General features: G+C 29.6%; 2 protein-coding genes and 1 long non-coding RNA gene across 4 annotated transcripts in view; all 3 read left to right on the top strand.

Annotated features, from left to right (window-relative positions):
* LOC107443283 (putative inorganic phosphate cotransporter) overlaps positions 1 to 2722 on the top strand; it is a 32817-nt gene extending 30095 nt beyond the window's left edge. For both annotated transcript variants that reach the window (XR_011637021.1, XM_016057102.3), the window contains 2 exons: positions 947 to 1032; positions 2433 to 2722. Coding sequence is in view for 1 of the 2 variants with exons in the window: in XM_016057102.3 (XP_015912588.3) it covers positions 947 to 1032; positions 2433 to 2513 (167 nt within the window). In the remaining variant the exon portion in view is untranslated. The remainder of the gene's footprint in view (positions 1 to 946; positions 1033 to 2432) is intronic.
* Positions 2723 to 5127: 2405 nt separating this feature from the next.
* LOC107443284 (uncharacterized) lies at positions 5128 to 15973 on the top strand. Its single transcript, XR_001583963.3, has 3 exons — positions 5128 to 5615; positions 8015 to 8134; positions 14523 to 15973. It is a non-coding gene; the product is annotated as an uncharacterized lncRNA (long non-coding RNA).
* Positions 15974 to 17402: 1429 nt separating this feature from the next.
* The window catches only part of LOC107443282 (uncharacterized), a 55656-nt gene continuing 51790 nt past the window's right edge, over positions 17403 to 21268 (top strand). The window contains exons 1-3 of the mRNA XM_016057098.3: positions 17403 to 17609; positions 18930 to 19100; positions 20961 to 21166. Coding sequence (XP_015912584.2) covers positions 18965 to 19100; positions 20961 to 21166 — 342 coding nt within the window. The 5' untranslated portion in view covers positions 17403 to 17609; positions 18930 to 18964. The remainder of the gene's footprint in view (positions 17610 to 18929; positions 19101 to 20960; positions 21167 to 21268) is intronic.

The raw sequence follows: 21268 nt of genomic DNA, 5'->3' as shown, positions 1-21268 counted from the left end.
ATGCATAAATAAACGCGAAATATAAAAAAATTCAATGCATTCAATACAAACACTTAAACGTTTTTTAGACGTTTAGGTAGCTCCCAGTAGAAAAATATCAATTCAACAGCGGCCTTTTAAAGCATTCTCACTTCAATTAATTAATTAATTCCTAATTGAGTTTAAATTAAATATTGTCATGTTTTTAGTGCATGAATCTGAATTGAACAACCTGATAATGCTCACTCTGGTTATTGTTATCTGGCTGCTCACTACGTGCTCTTGCGCGCCGAATCCAATCAATTAAAAATGAAAACTGTTGCCGGCGCGAAAAAAGAAATATCATCGGTTTTATTGATACATACATACATACGTACGTATTAGCGTTTTATATAATATAGATAGATATTCGTAAACGAACTCATTTAAAAATATTTTAGATTTTAAAGCCTACTACGATTTGTGTTTGAATATTCTGAGAATTTTTAAGCAAAACATTTGACATTTTGGGGTGAAAAATATTCCTGGTTAAAAATAATGAAATATAAAGTATTTAAGCCATTTATTAGGTAGTTTTCCATCATACGGTTTACCGATAATTCTGGTTTTCCAAATTATAGTTCTTATCGCCAAACATTTCGTAAAAACTAAAAAACCGAAAAGCAAACTTAACCGAATGAATGATTTTCATGCCATAATCTAAGATACCATGATAAAATAACCAAATTTTACCATATTTACCAAATTTTATCTCTCATTATAAAACCATTGTTAATTTTAACTAAGTCATTACCAAAGCTCTTCGGTAAAAATTACAGATTTTATAGTATTCCTATAGAATCAGAATTACGGATAATTTTATCACACTCTGGTAGTTTTGACCATGTTTTTTTCTCAGTGTACCAATATGTAAAAATGTCTAACAAAGTCTTGTAATTTACAAACACCATTTTTTATCACTTTTCAGGAATTATTATGGCATTAGGAAGCACAGTAGCTAGTTTATCTGGTTTCATAATGCCTATTCTCATTGGGCATTTAACGAAAGAAGAAGTATGAGCTTTTTTATGATATTTAATTATTTTTGGAGAATTTTGTGAATGTTTCTAATTATTATGAGCAAAATAATATTGTAATTCCTCATTAATGCCATCTCTTTTTAACTTTAATTTGTATTTACACTCCATGACAAATTTATTCGCTAAATATAATCTGCCATTTAAACTTTACCGTTTTACTTATAAGAGAAAATTTCGTCAGATCTATAAAATAACAACTTTGTCACAAACATTTTCTTTAATTTGATTACTGAACGAACAAAAATTTTGTAGTGAATTATTTTATTACTATTTTTGAAGCCCAGAAAAGATATCTTTCTAATAGGAAACTTAATACTTAGCATTTCAAATGCTAAAATTTTTCTTTTAGAATCATAATGCCTTTATTTTTTTAAATATGAAACACTAATACAATAAATAAATTGGAAATGTATTGATATTTAAAAAAAGAGCAAGTAGAAAACATAAGTCCTATCAACTATTTCTGCAAAATCTTCCAATCTTTAAAAAGTAATACTTACAACTTTAAAAAATATCTTTTTGTGAATAAAATTGTTAATATTAATAATATACGTACAACAAAAAGGGAACTTAAAATTTAATACTGTATAAATTAAATTGATAGAACTACCAAAGCTGCGTAATATTGTTTCCACAAGCCAATTTTATCAAAATTGGTGGATTTTATGGCTGGATAAATATAAGATTGAGTTATCAGTTAGCACTACTTTCTCAAGTATTTATATCCCTATTTTTAAAAATAACAAAAGTACGACCGGTATATTCGTTGAAATTTTGCACAAAAGTGATTTTCGAAATATCGTATTTGTTTAAAAATCTTATTTCACCACAAAAATGACTTACTCCTCTTACAGTAATTGAAAATTTTATTTATAAGAAAATAGAACCAATGTCTAATCGTCTCGTATAGTTACAAAAAATGACTAAATTATTAGTTTTAAGATATATTTATTACAAATTAACAATTGAAAAACGAAATTAAGGCGCTTGGTTAAAGTTAAAAATTGAATGAGTTCCTCGATGTCCTATTCCTTGATGTCCTATGTATATTTTGCATTTTAGCATCTACAGTCTTATACGAAATTGACCAGTTCGCAATCAAATTACTTTCAATTAAAGCTCACCAATGCTGGTCGAAAGAGCGATGACGAACAGGGGTACGAAATTCAAAGCGGCGCATGGATTGCTGTATATTAGTAAGCAATTGCGCTCTCTATCGGCTTAACGCGGTATTTCCGCTCAAACATTTCTATACGAAATTTATTAGGTCCCTTCTACCTACTTTTACATTGTTCAACATATATTTTTGAACCATCCTTAAAAATAGATTGAAAAATGAAGTGTGCATAACTTATATTGCATTTTTTATTTTAGCAAACAATGAGTCAATGGCATAAAATGTTCCTTATTACATCATCTGTTTTTTTGTCTGTGGTGCGACCTTCCAAACTTTAGGCTCTGCTGAAATTCAACCATATGATCCAGCATATATAAAAGACACTAAAGTAGAAACAAAAACAGATCTATCTTCAAAAAACTTAGACAAGAAGGAAGTTACTATCACAAAATTTTAATGTTTTTCTCTTTTACAAATCATATAGTGTGATTGTTGAAGAATGGTGAATAAGATTGAAGCTGGTAGATAAATGTTATTTTTTTAAAAATATGTTTAGTTTTTATTCTTTAGCCATCCTGTTACCCTGAGAATTTGTAAAAACACTTTACATTAATCTCTAATTACATTGTGTAACCTAGTGAATTGTGTAACATATTTTAACTGCTTGATTTAATCTTCCAACAAGAAGGTTGGACTACGGTTGACCCAGAGATGAGAATCGAGACCAACTCACAATCTGTTCCGTTTTCCAATTTCTTTATGATTCAATATTAAAGCGAAACCTGGTTAAAATGATCCTTTGTGTAACTTGATCATCTTTCTAAGTTTATCTTAATAATCAAGTACATAACTGGCTAAAAGAAATAGGTTTCCTATTTATAAGTTGACTGGAACACCAAATTGTTGTCTCACATGTGGTCAACATACGCAATTTTCACTACTTATGTTATTTTGTATGTTTTATCATAAACATCTAAAGAGTACTTAATGAAAAAATTGACATGCTTCATCCTGTATGTACTTTTAGTGATCACACATATTCTAGTATGTACGCAACACTTAATCATTCCTATGGACCACCACATAATCCAGTGAATAATACACTGAATTTTTTACACTTTTTCTACTCAACTACTATACTCAATATTTTCCCATATATGGGAAATGTTAATGCATTACAGTAATTTTTGTTAAAATTATAGCAAAATAAATCATACTGGTGGGCTGCGCTCCCTGCTCGCTAACGCTCGCCAACCCCCGAAAATTGCTACGCAATCTTATATGGTTTGCTTCGCGAACCAAGCTCGCTTCGCTCGCTACTAACTTAGGTACGTTGCAAATGCACAAAATTCTAAGAATTCAAAACAATCATTCAAATCCATTTAACAACTTTTTTTAATAAAAAAAATTACATCTTTTTAGTAAATACTAAGTCATTAAAATAAATTTGAATTCAAAGAAAGACTCATTGACTGAGACTCATTTTTCAATGAATAACTAATAACAATAATAAAACAAATAAATTCGTGATATAAATCAAAGTTCGTCAAATAAATTCGTGAAAAAAAGCGCTTTCGACAAAATACTAAAATAGAGATCTATCGACAAAGACTACTCACTTCCGCCTAGCTTAATAGTATGAGATTGCCGCAGCTGAATTGTCATTTCAGTTTCCGTTTTTAAAAGCGCTATATGTTGAGCCATCTTAGCTAGATTTGGCATGCGACATATTTGGCAGCAATCATTGGTCGATTTTCTAGCGTTGCCATTCGGGGAATTGTAATGAGACTTTTTTTTGTCGCCGTGTAAGAGAAACATATATATATATAGATGACATAATTTTCCAGATAAATATAATAAACTAATACTACAATACTATTATTTATATCAACTGTCGTAAATTTCATGTCCCTCAGGTTCCTTTGAACTGAAAAATTATAAAAATCCAACATATGTCATGAAACTGCCGAACTTTTTGCAGGAAAATCAAAAAACATCTAGTATTGCCATCTATTGGGAAAATGGTAAACTACACCAAGCATTTAATGAACTGTTTTTGGGTTTCGCTGAATTGAAGCACCCATTTTTCTCTTGCCCGAATTCAAGACCAGAGTTCCTAGTTTAATCATTCGCTTTGTCGAACTGATTTAGTGCGTTACAATACAAGGTGATATGATAGTTTTGCCGACATATCACCATGAAAAGATTATACCGTTTGAGACAACTGAATGAAAATTTTTGCATAATTATTGTGCTTTATGCGCTCAAGAATAATGTTCAAAATGATTGCATACTTCTCACGGATGTACAATGAAAGAATTTTGAAGTTTTTAAACCGCAAAATCCATTTTTTAATTGAAACATAATAATTGCATTTATTCCTAAAATGGAGTTTGAGCGGTGTTTTTGAGCTGTATAAATGAGCGGTTGAGCGGTATAAGAAATTGCGACGCTAGGTCCATGCCAAGCGTCTCCATTTTTCGAAACCACTACCAAGGAAAGAGTTATAAAACTCTCTAAAAAAGGAATTAATTTTAAAAACACAAGGAAAATTACGAACAAAACATTTTATGTCTTAAAAATCTTGGCGATATCCATCCTCACATTTCCAACATACCCCTTGTTTCTTCAAACTTTTTTTTTATTTCATATCATTTATTACAATTTAATTATTTTTAATTCAATAACTTTTAGTTGACTTAAAATTAGTTTTTTTCAAGGGAGGAATTAGTTTTAAAAATTTTAATAATTGATTCAAATTCTTCAAACTTTACTCTGAACACATTTAAAATGTTTTTAACTTTGTAGAAAGCATGACTTGTAAAACAAACCATGTAAGATTGTAGAGAAATCTTCGGATGTTGGGTTGCGCCAGCGAACAGGGGACGGTACCCACAAATTTTAATAATTTTTTATCATAATATTTATTTATTTTTTAAAATTTCTTTATCATCAAGCTAGAACTCCTTTCTCATCAAAAATTTTTTCTCTTTTCGTATTATTAAAAAAAGTTAAAATACAATACAAATGAGATAAAAACTCTAAATTTGAAAAAAAAAAATCCATTAAAAAGAAATTTGTTAGATACTTTAGACAGCAAATGCTCTCATTTTATTCAGTTCAAGGATACTAATTTTAATGATATCAGAATTGTTTTATAAGGAAAAAATTATTAAAAGCTTATCAAATAATAAGATTTTTCAAGGTCTTAACAGACATGAAACGAAATTTCCCTTACTTTATGAACAAAGCACCTTTCACCTGAGAACAAGAGTAATTTTTTTTCTCCCTGACGTTGATTGACAAGCACTTCACTGACAGTGATGGGAATTTATGACAACCAATTTCGATTACTTAATTCACAGTCCTCATCTGTGGTGAATTCTGAACGCGTCTAATATTTTAAATTTCCAGATATAGTTTTAATTTTCTGGGGAAAGGTAAGTGAGAAATTTTTTGCATACCTATTTTTCTGCTTTGGTGTTATTTTAGTAGATTTAGAAAATAAATTTTATTATTTTAACGTGAATTTTTTTTAAAAAAAAATAACGTTTTACAGTATAGTCTTAGGACACTCTGGAATGCAAAAAATACATTCATTTTTGCTTCTTTCTTTCTTTTTTTATATAGGAAAATGTGCGTTTTTTCACCAATAAATAAACGTCAATATTCTCAAAAGAGAGTTTTCGTACTTTTATTTTATAATCCGTACGCTCCCGACGTTCGAAGAACTGGCGCATGCGTATTTTAAGTGCGTAAGAGTCAGTCCTAGTTAAATTGCGTCCTAGGAAAAATATCAAATTTATGTAAATGAAAACAAGAAACTTTGCAAAACCTCATAAGTTAAAACCTCTAACTCAGTGGAATCTCATTGTGGCGGAGATTGTTTGTCCGTCATTAGCCGCCAATATTCGTATAGTGTATTTTTACTTAGCCGTACAAAAATACATTTTGATTATGAAAATACTAAAAATGGATAATGTCCAGGAAACAATTTATAACTCGCTAAAATGAAAATTTGCTTCATTAATCATAATAGGTGATAGAGAATGGCCATTTCTTCATCCAAAATAGAAATCCCTTAAAGGGATGAAATCAGATTGAGAGATCATACAGCCAGAATATAATTTCTGACCGTTAAAAATTGAAACTGGGGAGGCCCCTTAGGGCACTCCCAGCCTCGACAAATTTGAAATTAAAAGTGAATATAATTATTATTAACGGACATCGAAAGCATGGGTAGGAGATCCAAAATTGGCAGTTTATCAAAATATACCATAGCCAAAACAAAGCCAACCAGCATATCAATATTGGGTTTAAAAGAACACCTTGGCGATCAAGAGTCGCCAGCAAATTTATGAGAAATATTACAACCATGCAACCGAAACATTTAGCGGTTGGAAATTTAGAATAAAAAGTTATAAATAGATTTTTGTTTTCGATTTGAGGCGGCAGTGAATTAATAAATCTGCATAGTAATGAAATAAAAAGTATCCGTTACATTGATCTAGAAGAGAAGTAATAAATATTTTATGTTCGTGTTCGTTTAAAAAGATTAAGTTTTTGATTTATTTTAAATGTAATTCTATTAATAAAAAAAAGCTTAAGTAATGAAAGATATTTTAAAAGGAATGAAAATAAATATGTAATGCCAATTGTGGCATCACACTCATCTTCGACCACAACATCAAAATAAACAATTGCAATTGCAATGGACGTGGATAATATGAACGAAACTTTTTCCCATATAAATGCATAATTAAAATAAGTAAAAAATACCTACTCTTTATGAGCCAACTTCAATTAGATAAACATGATTTTTAACTAATACCAATCAATTTTATTTTCTTCAATAAACCAACTGTTGAAAGATCACGATTCTTTTTTAACAGTTTGTAATAACGAATCCGCCATCTGTGATAGCTTTCTTCTTGAACTATCTGCAACACGTTCATATTGTTAATTCAAAGATAAACAGAAACCAAACTTCAACAGCCATGAACAACGTATTTGTATCTTTTTTTAGAACCAAGCAAACAAAACGTAAAAATACGTAGGATCAAAAAAAAGCAAAAAAAAAAAGAAAGAAAAAAAAGAATTGAATTACATTGCCGTAAAGTTTATGTAAAATAATATACTGTATACTCAAATTTCACGAAACTTTCTTCGTTTTTGACGAAACCGTTTCTTTTTATATGATCCGAGATAAAAAAAAAAATTCCCTTAATGTGACGAAATAACTGTCGTCACATCTTCGAGGAAACAAATTTCGGCAAAACAAAAGGAACGTTTCGCGATTCTATTTTTTGAAAAAAATTAAAAAAACTTATAGCGCCTAATGCGCCTTACTTTTCCAATAATAACTTTATCGTGGGTACCGTATAGGTGGATCAATATCGTCTAAATAACACAAGCACAGATAAAACAGAGATATAAATAACCCCCAGCCCAAAGCCGGAATCGAACCCGTGAGCTTGACTCCTTGACCATCATAAAGCCAGTCGGCTTGTTCCGTCTCTTTACCTTCGATTGTGTAGTCTAATTTTGCCATTCTAGTTAACAATCTCCCATAATGCATTACGATAAAGTTTGGACTTGAGGAAACATTGTCGTCATATATTTGAGAGTTCGCGTTTCGTCGCAGACCACGTGATTTCGCGACGAAATAATTCTCAAAATTAACAAAATATAGCTCAAAGATTCCTAAATCGTCCTAAGTGCTAATTTTATTTCTGAGAGTGTATGATCAAATATTCCACAACAATTATTAATTGGTGATCTTGGAATGCAACGCTTTTGTTAGCTTTTTTTTCCTACTACCTAATTTCTCTTATAATAGGAACAGCGCTCCACATCTCATACGTTGTCTCTCCTATTTCCGAAGGAATAATTACGTAATCTTTTGCTTTAACAAAATTGCTTCTAGAAAGAGCCATCGGTGTAAACAGTATTTGCCAAGGTTCGTATCTTTTGAAAAATCATTTAGTTTTAAAAATGTTTCATACCATTGTCATTCAATGCATGGTTGACCTTGTAAAGCTAAACACAGATGGCGCTGGGGGGCTTAAATTCGCCATAAGACTTCCAGGTTACTATTGAAGACTGATTTTCACGCCTAAGCTTGAAAAAGCACACCTTCCAATCTATATATATATTTCTCTTACACGGCGACAAAAAGAAAAGCCTCATTACAACTCCGCGAATGTCAACGCTAGAAAATCGACCAATGATTGCCACTAAAAATGTCGTCACATGCCAAATCTGGCTGAGGTGGCTCAACATATAGCGCTTTTAAAAACGGAAACTGAAATAACCTAAGAGAGCATCAGCTGCGGCAATCTCATACTATTAAGCTAGGCAGTAGTGAATAGTCTATGTCGATAGATCTCTAGTTTAGTATTTTGTCGAAAGCGCTTTTTTCACGAATTTATGTATTACGAATTCATTCGACGATTTTTGATTTATATCACGAATTTATTTGTTGTATTATTGTTATTAGTTATTCATTGAAAAATGAGTCTCAGTCATGCTGTTACACTTTAAGATTTTATACTATAACGCATTTCTAATAGGTTTAACGAATTACATGTCATTTATTTGAATTCAAATTTATTTTAATGACTTAGTATTTATTAAAAAGATGTAATTTTTTTTAAAGAAGTTCTTACATGGATTTGAATGATTGTTTTGAATTCTTAGAATTTTGTGCATTTGTAATGTAACTAAGTTAGTAGCGAGCCCACTAGTATTATTATACTTGTAATGTTTTCAATATAACACGTTCCTTCAATTTAACTTTCAACGAAGCAAACAACTGATAAATTTGAAAAACTCAACAAGCTTGCTATGATGCTACCCGAAAAATAACAAACGACTCTACTTTACCCAAATATAGCCAAATAAGGGATATCACTCAAAATAGGGCAAACTTTTCCCTTTATTTATGCTGTGATATTTATTTTCTTAAATTTGTTTTAGACTCACATACTGTTAGAGTTTATAAATTATAGAAAACTCTTATGGGAGGTAAAATTAAGAGTAAATCCCAATAATAAAATTTTTTAGAATATTAAGCCTGTTCACATATCACTTCCTAAGCGTAACAAACGCGGAGGGATACACCGGAAGCTTTATAAATTTTTTTCCGGTGTTAGGAAGCTTGTTATTGTTTACATTCTGTCAACCATCCATAGAAATTTAGAAGAAACAAAATTCAAGCACTAGCTTTGAGAAAACAAAATAAAATGTAGCTATATTTTCTGTGTGGGGTTTTTAACAATCAACCTGTTTATTCTAGTACACACACCAGTATTGCTTCGAAACGAATACTTGGAATAACAGCGAGGACATAATACTCTTTTTCCCTAACCATCACTACATAAGCAGTTTCTTCGACCACGTAACTTTATATTTTACTTCAATTTTTAAATTATATAGTGGGTAGATTTATAATCAATGTTTATTTAGATTTTAAATTTCTTTTGTTTAGTTTCTGGGATGAATGAAATAATTTTTTAGTCACCAATGAAAACGCTTTGTTTGTAATTTGTCACCAGAAAAGTGGTGTTACGTTTCATAGAGATCAGATTGAGATAGAAATATTTCCGATAGTTGCTAGTTTTAGTACAGCGATATTTAATTTAGATTTAGAGAAAAGCATCTCTTAGCTTAGCATAGTTTTTAAGTTAAAAGATACAAAAAAAAACTACTCACTTTTTTTAAAAAAAAAAAATGAATGAATTTCATAAATGTAATATTTAAAAGAAAAAGTAATAATTAAAATAAAAAGTAATATTTTTAAAAGCCACGTTTTTGTAGTGGAGAATAATAATTAAAAAACCAAAATTTGAATCGCATGAAATACATAACAGTAATGTCATATTAGTGTGTGTATGTGTGCTCATGAGAATATATGTAATTGTAATTGTATCTGAACGTGGATGTGTATGTGGAATATGTTTGTGTATATGCATGTGCATGAGGATGTATATGTAGATGTGATACGTGGCTGTGCATGTGTATGAGTAAGAAAATGTGTATATGTATGTGTATATGTACTGTTATGCATTTCATGCGCACCACGTTTCTCGTTTTTCAAATTTTTGATTTTTAATAATTATTCTCCACTACAAAAACGTGGTTTTTAAAAATATTACTTTTTATTTTGATTTTTTTTGTACTTACTTCAAAAATCTCAATTTTTTCACTCACTGTACACAAAACTTTTCAACTGACATGTGACACTTATTTGAAATAATCGAATCGAAAACAAAAGACAATCACGAAATTATTAATTTTTCTTTCATTTTAATTTTATTTTACTTTGTATGTCTTCTTTCTCTTCATTGTCATCCAATTCTGAACTATGTGCCAAATTTGAAGTCTGTAGCTAGTCGGAAAGTTAGTTTAAAATCGATTACAAAATTCTACCCGAACAGACATACACGAAGGCAAGTTGGTATAAACGTGGTAAAATAGCAATTTTTACACAAGACTCGGTGATATAATATCAAATAAAAATTATGAAATATAAACTAGTTATGTTTAAAATGTAATATTTTTTGCTCCAATGATCAGATGATTGATGACTTCATACATATTAATTAATTATTTATATATTTGAATTAAGTAACGAAATCTGAGTATGATCAATGAGCAAGTATTTCAAAATGATATTATTTTTCATATTGGCTAATTTAAGTTACTAGATTAGAAACAATGTTCAATACAAAAAGATCCATTCGCTCCATTTGCAGCAATAGGAATAAATATAAAGATAAAAATTTAATATTCCACTAAGAATTAATGTCATTCCTATTATCTTTTTCTATTTAAAGCTAATCTGAAGTAATATGAATATTTGGCTTATTTAATTAAAGCTATGAAATTTAATTGCAGCAAGTTATTTAATTTTTAAAAGGTACTGGACGTTAAGAAAAAAATAAATCCTAAAAATTAAAAATAATAGGAAAAAAATTCCTTTTTTATTTAATATATCAATTGATATTTATTTCATTAATACGCTCTAAGTAGTCTTGCAATCGGTGCTTTTTTTAAAGAAATCATATAAGTTTTCATCTATAAGCATCTATGTGGGGTAAACTAACCAGTGAAGGAACACTTAAGCTTCGCTTGCCTTTTAAAAAATCACATTAATTTCAAAATTCGTAATTTTAGTTAAATGACAGTGTCAACATATTTGTTACTAATTGCAAATTATGTAAAAAATTTTAGAGAACTTGCATAATATTGTTTTAAAGTTTTGGAGATTCAAATAACAAGTAGTAGAGAAGACCAAGTGAAGGAACAGCTCTTACCAGTGAATGAACACCCAGTAAAGGAACACTTAATTTTGGTTATTTTTAATGCTCTTTATGAATTTATAAGCCATACAAATATTTAAAAACAAGCCTATTCTTTAAATTATATCATATAAATGCTTGGACAATGCTAACTTTTTTTTGTAATCATGAATTGAAAATTAAAGTGTCAACATATTAACACATACTGTTCATTCACTTGGAAATCTATGCCCAGTAAATGAACATGCCTGTTCCCTCACTGCTTGAAAGTTGTTTTTCGTATTTTTAACATACTTTTGATGCGGAACATCACTAAAGATACAAGAAAATTAAAGTTTATCTTTTATTTTCATTAACTTAGAAAAAAACCAGTAAAGGAACACTTGTTCCTTCACTGGTTTTTCATCGTTTGGTGATCCTGTGAATAAACACCCCCTTGTCTCAGTGCTTTATTAGCTCAGTGCTTATGATACTTAAAAAAAATGAGACGCAACTTCAATAACTATATTTTGAATTCTCCTTTTCACAGTGAGAAAAATAAAACTATTACATGCAATTAATTCCACTTCAAACATATAAATACAAACACTCACCTTATAATTTTTTCAAAGAAACAAGGTGTTGCAGAGATAATAACAAATTCAAAAATTTTTCCAGAGAAGTCCATTTGACCAGGTAATCCAAAACATTGCTAGATGAGTTCCTATTGTTTGGCAGTAAGCTATTGTTACCAATCAATTTAAAGAAAAACTTTCAAATTCTTATTTTCAATCAATATATATGAAATGTTCCTTCACTGGTTGGTTTACCCCATTCATTAAAAATTAATTTCTAACTAAACAGATATAAATGTGTCACTCATGAACAATTATTTATTTAAAACTAGCTGAATATTTGTTCTTTGTACGGGGGGAATAAAATAAATTATCAATAAATCAGTTCTAAGCTGCACGAAACAGTACTGAACAAAAACGAAATCGTACACAAAGCTCTGAACGACATATAAATTGAAGCACAATAAAGTTAAAATGATTTTAATGATCTATTTATTTATTTTTATTTTTTGCACTCCCCAATCACTTTTCACTAGTAAATAAAGCTTAACACGTTTTTTGTGGATCATCCCATCGGAATGAGGATTAACAGTATCACTTTGTATGATGCTATTGCTAGCTGCCAACTGATGATATTCAAAGTTTACCACCATCAAATAATTTCCTCCAGCACTTATCTTTCTCAAGAGGAAATAAGTACATATTTCAACAGTATCTGTATTAAATTTGTCAGAATAGGTGCAGTTTTAATATTTGTGGAATAGGCCGGCTAGATGGAGGAGTGGTTAGCATGCCTGACCACAAAGCTAATGGCTGCGGGTTCGAATTCTACTCAGGGCATGGAATTTTCCCTGTTGTGCGATCTGTGAATGTGGCCTACCCTGTGAACGGGTATCTATGGCAGTGTGGCGTGGGTAATGTTATACCGTAATTTTTATTGTGGTATTTACTTAATTAGGAATTCAGTGATTTCATAATAGTTACGAGGGTTGCTATTTATATTTCTGGCCTAATAATGAAAAAACAAACATGTAGGATCGAAATTGGTTTTATTGTTTTTCAAAATATTCTCCATGATGATCAATACACTTTTGCATGCGTTTGAACCAATTTTCAAAGCACTTTTTCCAGTCCGATTGAGGTAACTCCAAAACATGCGTTTTGAATGCATCAACCGCTTCTTCGGGGGTCGAAAATCGTTGTCCACGTAATTTATTTTTGATGTGTGGGAATAAGAAGAAGTCATTGGGTGCCAAATCAGGGCTGTACGGCGGATGACCCATCAGTTCGATCTTTCGCTCCGTCAGAAATGCCTTTGTTTGAGTCGATGTGTGAGAGCTCGCATTGTCATGATGAAGAATGATTCGCCTGTTCTTCTGCTTTTTTCGAATTTCTCCGATGACTTCTGGCAAACAAATGGTCGTGTACCATTCAGAATTGACCGTCCTGCGTTGCTCTAACGCCACTGTTGCCACATGACCGTTAATGCCGAAGAAACAGGCAATCATTTGTTTCGATGTGCTTCTTCCTCGAACAACTTTTGTTGGTTTTGCCTCGTCTTGGAAGACCCATACAGTTGATTGCTGTTTTGTTTCCGGCTCATATGCATAGATCCATGATTCGTCACCTGTGTAGATGTTATACACAGCCTTTGATGTACCTTGAACGTATTTTTCCAACATTTCCTTGCACCAATCGACACGAGCCTTTTTTTGAGCGTTTGTCAGATTATGCGGGATCCAACGCGAACAAATTTTTTTTACGCTCAAATGTTCATGCAATATTTTATTGATGCTAGTCATACTAATGTCCAAAGACGCCTCTATCTCACGGTATGTCACATGACGATCTTGCTTTATCAGTTCACGCACAGCATCGATCTTTTCTGGCACAACAACGGATTTTGGACGACCTGCACGGGATTCGTCCTGGATCGAACATCGACCACGATTAAATTCGTTATACCAATTTTTTACAGTGCTGTAGGATGGCGCTTTATCGCTGAATAAAGAATTAAGTTCATCGAAGCACTCTTGTCTTGACAATCCACGTCGAAAGTTATGAAAAATAATGGCACGAAAATGTTCACGATTCAATTCCATTTTTTGAAAGAGAAGAACTTTTCAATTTACTGTCAACAACACAAATGAAGCTATAATGGTAAATCGTGTGCTGAATTTATGTTTAAAAATATCAAACTTTCGATTAAAATCATCTGCTGTCGCCTAGCAACACTTACTGTTGCCAAGGCCAGAAATATAAATAGCTACCCTCGTATTTTGCTGTAAAAATTGGTGAGTAAAAGATGTTTCTTTCTTAAAAAGTTCCTGTAAAAATGGATTTTACGGTAAAAGAGAACCGGTACCCTGAGTACCGGTGCTTTGTACAGTACCTTGATCCAGAATTTTTTACAGTGTTTTTTTATTATTCATGTAATTTTGTTTTCATAAAAGCTTGTGTTTTTTTATAAATTTTTTATTTTCTGTTTCAGATTGGGAAAGATATCCTCTGTAGATTAGTCTGGGATAGCTTAGATTTTTTTAAGGAGTCATGCTGTTAAAACAAGTGTTGGTTCTGTTTCTTCTGCTAAATACAATTTTGTATACTGTTGAGATAAATACATTGTCCAAGTGTTTAATCCTCATCGTACTAAAACTTTTGGCAACCATGACATAACGCATGAGTTTTCGTCTTAACTAAAAAAAACATTTACAGTTAGTTACTTCGATAATATGTTTTAATGATCTTCAGTAATTGAAATTGAAAATTAGTATCTACAATGTTTAAGATGCCTTGAAAATTTAAATTTTGAGGGCATCTTAAAAAATGACCTAAAAATCTCATCATCATGTGTCATTTAAAACATTGTCATATATAATTTGTTTTTGTACATCTTTTTATGAAGAAAATATTCAGTATTTTTGTTCTTATATACTAATTATTTGTTTAATACTTATTTGTATACATGATTTATGATTTGTATATACCAAGAGAAAGTTCTTAAAAATTAGAAATAAAAGTTGCTGCTATAAACAATTGTAGACTGCATTGAATTTCTGTCCTATTATTCAATAATAAATTAATATTGTAAACTTGCTTGGTTGTAAATTTAATTTATCATTTTGTTCAACTTTATTTGCTTTACAAAGAATGTAGCTATCATGATTTAATTTTTATCTATGTAAAATATCCAACTCTTTGCAAATATTACCGGCATTTTTCAATGCATCAGGCTAATTGAAAAATCTCATCTGAATAATACACTTTAAACAAATTATAATTAGCCTTTATATGCATTTATGTCAATAAGGAAATGTTTGAAGAATTATTAAATTAGACTGAATTAACATAAGAAAAATATGCAAAAAATGATTGCAAAAAATGTTTAATAAGGCTGTTTATCATGAGCATTCTCGAATTAGGCTAATTCCAAATTTCATTTATATATTTCAATTTAGCCTAAAGTTATTAACTTTTTAAAGTGTAAGGCTGATAGGCAAATAGCGAGATCCTCAATTTAGCTACTAAAAGGCAATGCAAAATGACAGTGGCTGTTTGCAAAGTTCCAGATAATTTAAATAACCAATGATATTTTTACCATACATCGTTAATTAATTTCTCATATGAATGAATTGTCAGTATTATATTTTTGATTAATAATAAACGAATACTATAAATCCCAATTGTAGTTTTATTTTAATTTACTGGCCATTAATTACATTTCATCATTATTTGTTTCTATTTAAATTCATCTTTATCAGTCTTTTTCCAAGATATATAAATTTACGTTACAATATTAATTTGCTTTAATTTAAATGCTTCATTATCTGTCTTTTCATATAATGTATGAGTACATTCACATTACAATATCAATTTGATTTTATTTGAATACTTCTTTATCACTCTTTTTACATGACATATGAATAAATTTACATTGCAATATTCACTTGTTTTTATTTAAGTGCACCTTTATCTGTCTTTTTGTATGACATATGCATTTATATTACAAATAAGACAATTATAATTTATTTATCGTTGAACAATTTATTTTCGTTGTATAATTTCTTGCTGCATAATTTATTTATCATTGAATGATGGCTTACTCAAATTAAATGATTGTAGACGAGCTTTGGTTTATAGTAAAACACTATAACAGATTTTTCTGGGAAATATTAATATTATAATTTAATTCATTTAAAAAATTTATTAAATATTTAAGACGCTCTTACACTTTTTATGGAAGGATTTATAATTTTAGTTCGAAAATTCCCTTCAATAATACGCAAATGTTTAAAATCCATTTCATAATAAATTCAAATTCATTTAACATTAAAAATATTGTTACTTTACACGAGAATGTAAATAAAATTATTTTAATTTTACTCATAGTTTTTATAAACACATATCATAAAATTGTGTTTTGCGAAGAATTATAAAACTGCCTATAAATATTAATAATATATAAATGCATGCATTGTTAAACATGTCTTTTGAAAAAACAACGCATTTGAAAATATATTTTATAAAGGATTAACTAAAACTTTTTAAAATATAGAAATATTTTTATACTGAAACTGATTATTTATTACTTTCAGACGAAACAGTTAACAATTTTTTTTAATTTTTCTCACAACTGAGAACAGTACGAGGATCAGGTGTCTTAGGTTCGAATCGCAGTGAAGGCTGGTCTATGATAGATGGATCATGGATCAGAATCCGCTTGACGCCGGACTAGCCATGAAAGATTTTCGTGGTTTTTCTCTCCATGCAACAAAAATAATGGTTAGTTCCATCACAAAGGCTAGTTCGCTGCAATGCTTGATCTAGTAGTTCCCTTATCTTCTGGGTTTAGTTCAAATTAGTAGAGTTGGTTATTGACAGCCGTAAGCTCAGAATCGGGTCAGCTGCTTAACACCGGTTATAAAATTAAATCCCTTAACATTCTTGTATACACCTTCATAATTTCACATTATAAGTATTACAGTTTTTAACCAATTGGAACGTCCTAAACCTACACAGGGGAACATCGGCAGAGGCGACGTTTAATATTTATTAAAATAAAGAGATCTTTCAATTAGTATTATCGATCGGAGATTAAAAATTTAGTATGCCAATTATTCTAAGTAGATAAAACCTCGTTGTTTCACGTGATATCGTTTTTAATTTAACCATTACAAAATATTCCATATAGATAAAATCCGTGTTTTGTTAGTTCCAAATTCCATGCCGTAGTTTTTTAAATAAATATTAAAATATAATTTGTCTTTTTTCTACATTGATAAATTGATCACTGTCCATTTAAATTTGTAGATGAAAGATGTTCGTGTTGAAGCATCCAATGACATAGTTAGTTAATCGAATGTGGAGAATTCTTTAGCAATACGGAGAAAGTAAGCGAATAGTAATTTCTCGATCACAAACGTGCATGACCTTGTTAAATTTAAACAAGTGCTTTGGCACGTGTGATTTTTAATCAGTTTTACGTGCATTTAAGTGGCAATAAAATTATTTATTGAACTCATGTAACGAAAGGATGAAACTGCATTTTACGTTAGTTCAAACAGAAAAACAATTGTTGGCAAGTATATCTTAAATTTACTTTAGGCGTTTGAAATGTAATGTTGTTTCAAATTGTTTATAAGATTTTTATCAAGTATATATACAGGGCGAGTGAAAAAAATTGTAATCTATTTTAATTAAAGTGAAACTGTTATAATTGATCCTGATGTTGAAAACAAATGCTTTGCATACATTTAATTTATATATTCAATTTCTAAGTAAAAATCGTTTAGATGCCAACTTAAAAAAAATTAATTAAACTTTGGAAAATATTAACAATTTGAAACTTTTCTTCAAAGAAAATTTTTTTTTCTCTTGTCAAAATTATGATAGACTATCGAGATTTTTTCCATAAGTGCAATAATATTTTTATAGTATTTACGATAAAAATGATAAAATATTTCGTTGTAATAATGCATACAATATTTACAATTTATATTCATAATTTAACACACGAAAACACTCATTAGATTTTAAAATGATGTTCATATAGATTATTTAAAGTTTAAGAAACAGTCTATAATTGCAGTAAATAATTGAGTAATAACATTTTAACAAATAAAAATCTCAAAACCTTTTCATTTCAAATTAATAAAAACGTTATTGAATCAATTTCAATTAAAACTTTATGGACACTCTTAATTTTTGCGATATGAATTGTTAATAAATTTATACTTTTGTGCATTATTTAATTCCAATTTTGGTTCGCATTTTGCATAATTTTAACTTGAACTAATTTTAACTTTAATTATAATTTTAATAATATCTACTTATACTAATAATATAGGAACCATAAAAAATTGAATACAGTTGGCTTTGTTATAAATTGTTCAAAAAATAATAATAATAGGATTTTCCAACATTTAAGGGGGGATGGAGACTCGCCAAAAGTTCTAACTATACCCTGGAAGGAGTTAAATATACCTGTTTATTACATGATTCAATTAAATATTTTCATGTTTCAAATTTGCCTGAAATTTTTATGTACAATATGTTATTTAAAGTATTAAAACTAACCAAGCAGACACAGCAGATTCTATTTTTATTGCAAGCATTTTAGAATTCATAATTTAATTTCAATTCATTGTTCAGTTAAACAATTGACCATAGTTCAATTTTTTCCGGCAAAAAAATTGCCTTTGATTATTTTTAATTGAAATTTACAATACGTTTTCTTAATAAAGATTTACATATTCAAGGAAACCGACTTTTCTAATGTAGACCGATTTTTTAATGCAATTTAGAAGGATTTTAAAATTTTAAATTGAAACTAAGATTACATTTACGGTGTGAAGTATCTAACCGTATTTAGTTGAAACATATATACTTTTTCCGACAGTTTCTTCAATATTCATTATCTCCGATTACTCAACTATGACTCATAATGACACAAGCTTCAACTTATCTACAAAAATAGAACTGGATTTCAGAGTAAGCCAGCTGAGTAACAAAGATATTAAGAGGTCTCCGTTGCAGTTCGTAAAAATTAAACCACACAGTGAGAATAAAGGTATTTCTTTATTTGAACATTTCTTTTATTTTTAATACTCCTCCTTAATATGATTTTTTTCATCTATTTTACGCAATATTTCAATACAAACAAGAGCAATGGAGTAAAAAATAAAATAAAAGTGATGATTTTAGAAACCTAGGCACGTGTCGGTGACATACAAAACTGAATTCAGCACAGCGGCTAAGAATTTTAAGGGGATACAGGTCACACGGTATGAAGGAATAATTGCACATCGTAAGAATTGATAGTAATAATTGATAGTTAAGTCCGAAAATGTCATTGTACATTGATAGGGATGTTCACATATTATATTAGAATTTTATCAGACATTATAAAACAATATTTTATCGTTAATTTTACCAAAATCACTACTAAATCAATTCGGTTAAATTACCGAGCATAGAGCCAGAAGCACAGTAAATTTTACCATATTCTGGTAGTTTTGACCATACCTTTTTTCTCCGTGCAAGCATCCCTTTCAAATGAGCAAATATTAATTTTTGATCTATTTGTAAGATCAGGGGCTAAAACTAAACTTTGCATCTAGGTTTTCAATTTTGAGATCCTAGCACAGATATTTCTAAAATTATAGGAGTGACAGGCAAGCACAAACATTATCTCTTATTATCATAGACAAATAAAAATTCGTCATTTCAATAAATCTGTATTATAAATGCAGTTAAAAAATATATTATATGTCTGGAACACTCAGAACAATAATAAAGTAATGGATTCGTGACATTGCTATTCCACTGCGAATTTTTGTGACATGACTTAGACTTAATAAAACCTGTGTAATCAGTAGACACTCGGATTACTAGTATCAAGGTTTTGTTGATGTATATGCCTATAAACGTCATTCTTCAAACGTCTAAACATGGTTTTTCGAAGCTCTTTCGCCAAGGGCAATAAAAAAGCCACAGTTTAAGTAACTGTACTCTCGAGAAAAAATAAACACATATTTCTAAACTTTCTGCTTGAAAGTTGCCAGTATAGGTGCAGTGTTAATAATTATCAAATACATCAATATAATGCTTTGTATATTTGTTACCAGAACTGTAAAAATTTCCGGATTAAACTACAGTCTAAAGTACCGGCAATTTGGGTACACCATCCGTAAAATCCATTTTCACCGTAAAATATTATACCGTAATTTTTGCAGTAATATTTGTATAATGAAAGTGATCCAGTGATTTTACGATAATTGTTACTAAAAATCAGTACTGGTATTTTATCGTATAATCTATAGATACCGTAAAATCCCTTTTTAGAGTAAAATTCCTTTATACCCCTTTATACCCCAATTTTTACAGTAATGTTTATTTAATTAAAGTGATTCAGTGATTTTACGGTAAATATTAAAGTTAAAATAGATGTATAAAGTTTTTTTTCCTTAACAAATGCAGGTAAAAATTTATTTTACGATAAAAAATACCAGCACTCGGAGTGACCTAATCAAAAATAAAAAATATTAGTAATAAACATAAAAACTCGCTGGGAATTTCGGGTTTTATTTTCTCCAAGCAAACAATAAACCAAATTGCGCCAGGTATAAAAAAATAATCGAGGGCCTAAAACATAACAAGTGAACTAAATATTGTAAAAAAATTTGTTTTTAGATATCAGTTTTTCTGGAAACTAGAGAAAAATAACTTAACGATTCTAAAGCATGAGCTCATAAGATGAAATTCAAGCTAATAAAAAAAAACTGACCTTTTCTGAACTCTTATATTTCACTGGCTTCCCTCTTGTGCCATCTTCTTTAATAAAATGCCAATATTTTTTTTCAATACTAATTGTTTTCTATTTTTAACAATTTCATTTTAAAAACTACTTGCAATCTCCTCCTTGTTATAGGAAAATGTCGTGCCATACCAAGTCGTCATATAATAGTGATTTTAGGATTTTTCAGTTTTATCATCATTAACTGCCAAAGAATAAACTTAAGTATGGCTTTAGTTGCTATGGCAAATCAAACAGCAGCATCTATTTTTCCTACAATAAACAGTTCAGCATATATGAATTTCAGTCGAAGATATGATTTCACGGAAGATAATTTTCAGGTAAAAAATTCTTTCCTCCTTGCTTCTTTAAATTGTCTTCATGGTGTGTATATATATATAAATATATATACATTTTAGTTACTTATAAAAGTTGAAAGAGGC

Source organism: Parasteatoda tepidariorum, chromosome 6, assembly GCF_043381705.1.
Source record: "Parasteatoda tepidariorum isolate YZ-2023 chromosome 6, CAS_Ptep_4.0, whole genome shotgun sequence".
NCBI classification, from domain to species: domain Eukaryota; kingdom Metazoa; phylum Arthropoda; class Arachnida; order Araneae; family Theridiidae; genus Parasteatoda; species Parasteatoda tepidariorum.
Note: the sequence above shows the minus strand (reverse complement) of the source record. Positions and strands in the feature narration are given on the sequence as shown.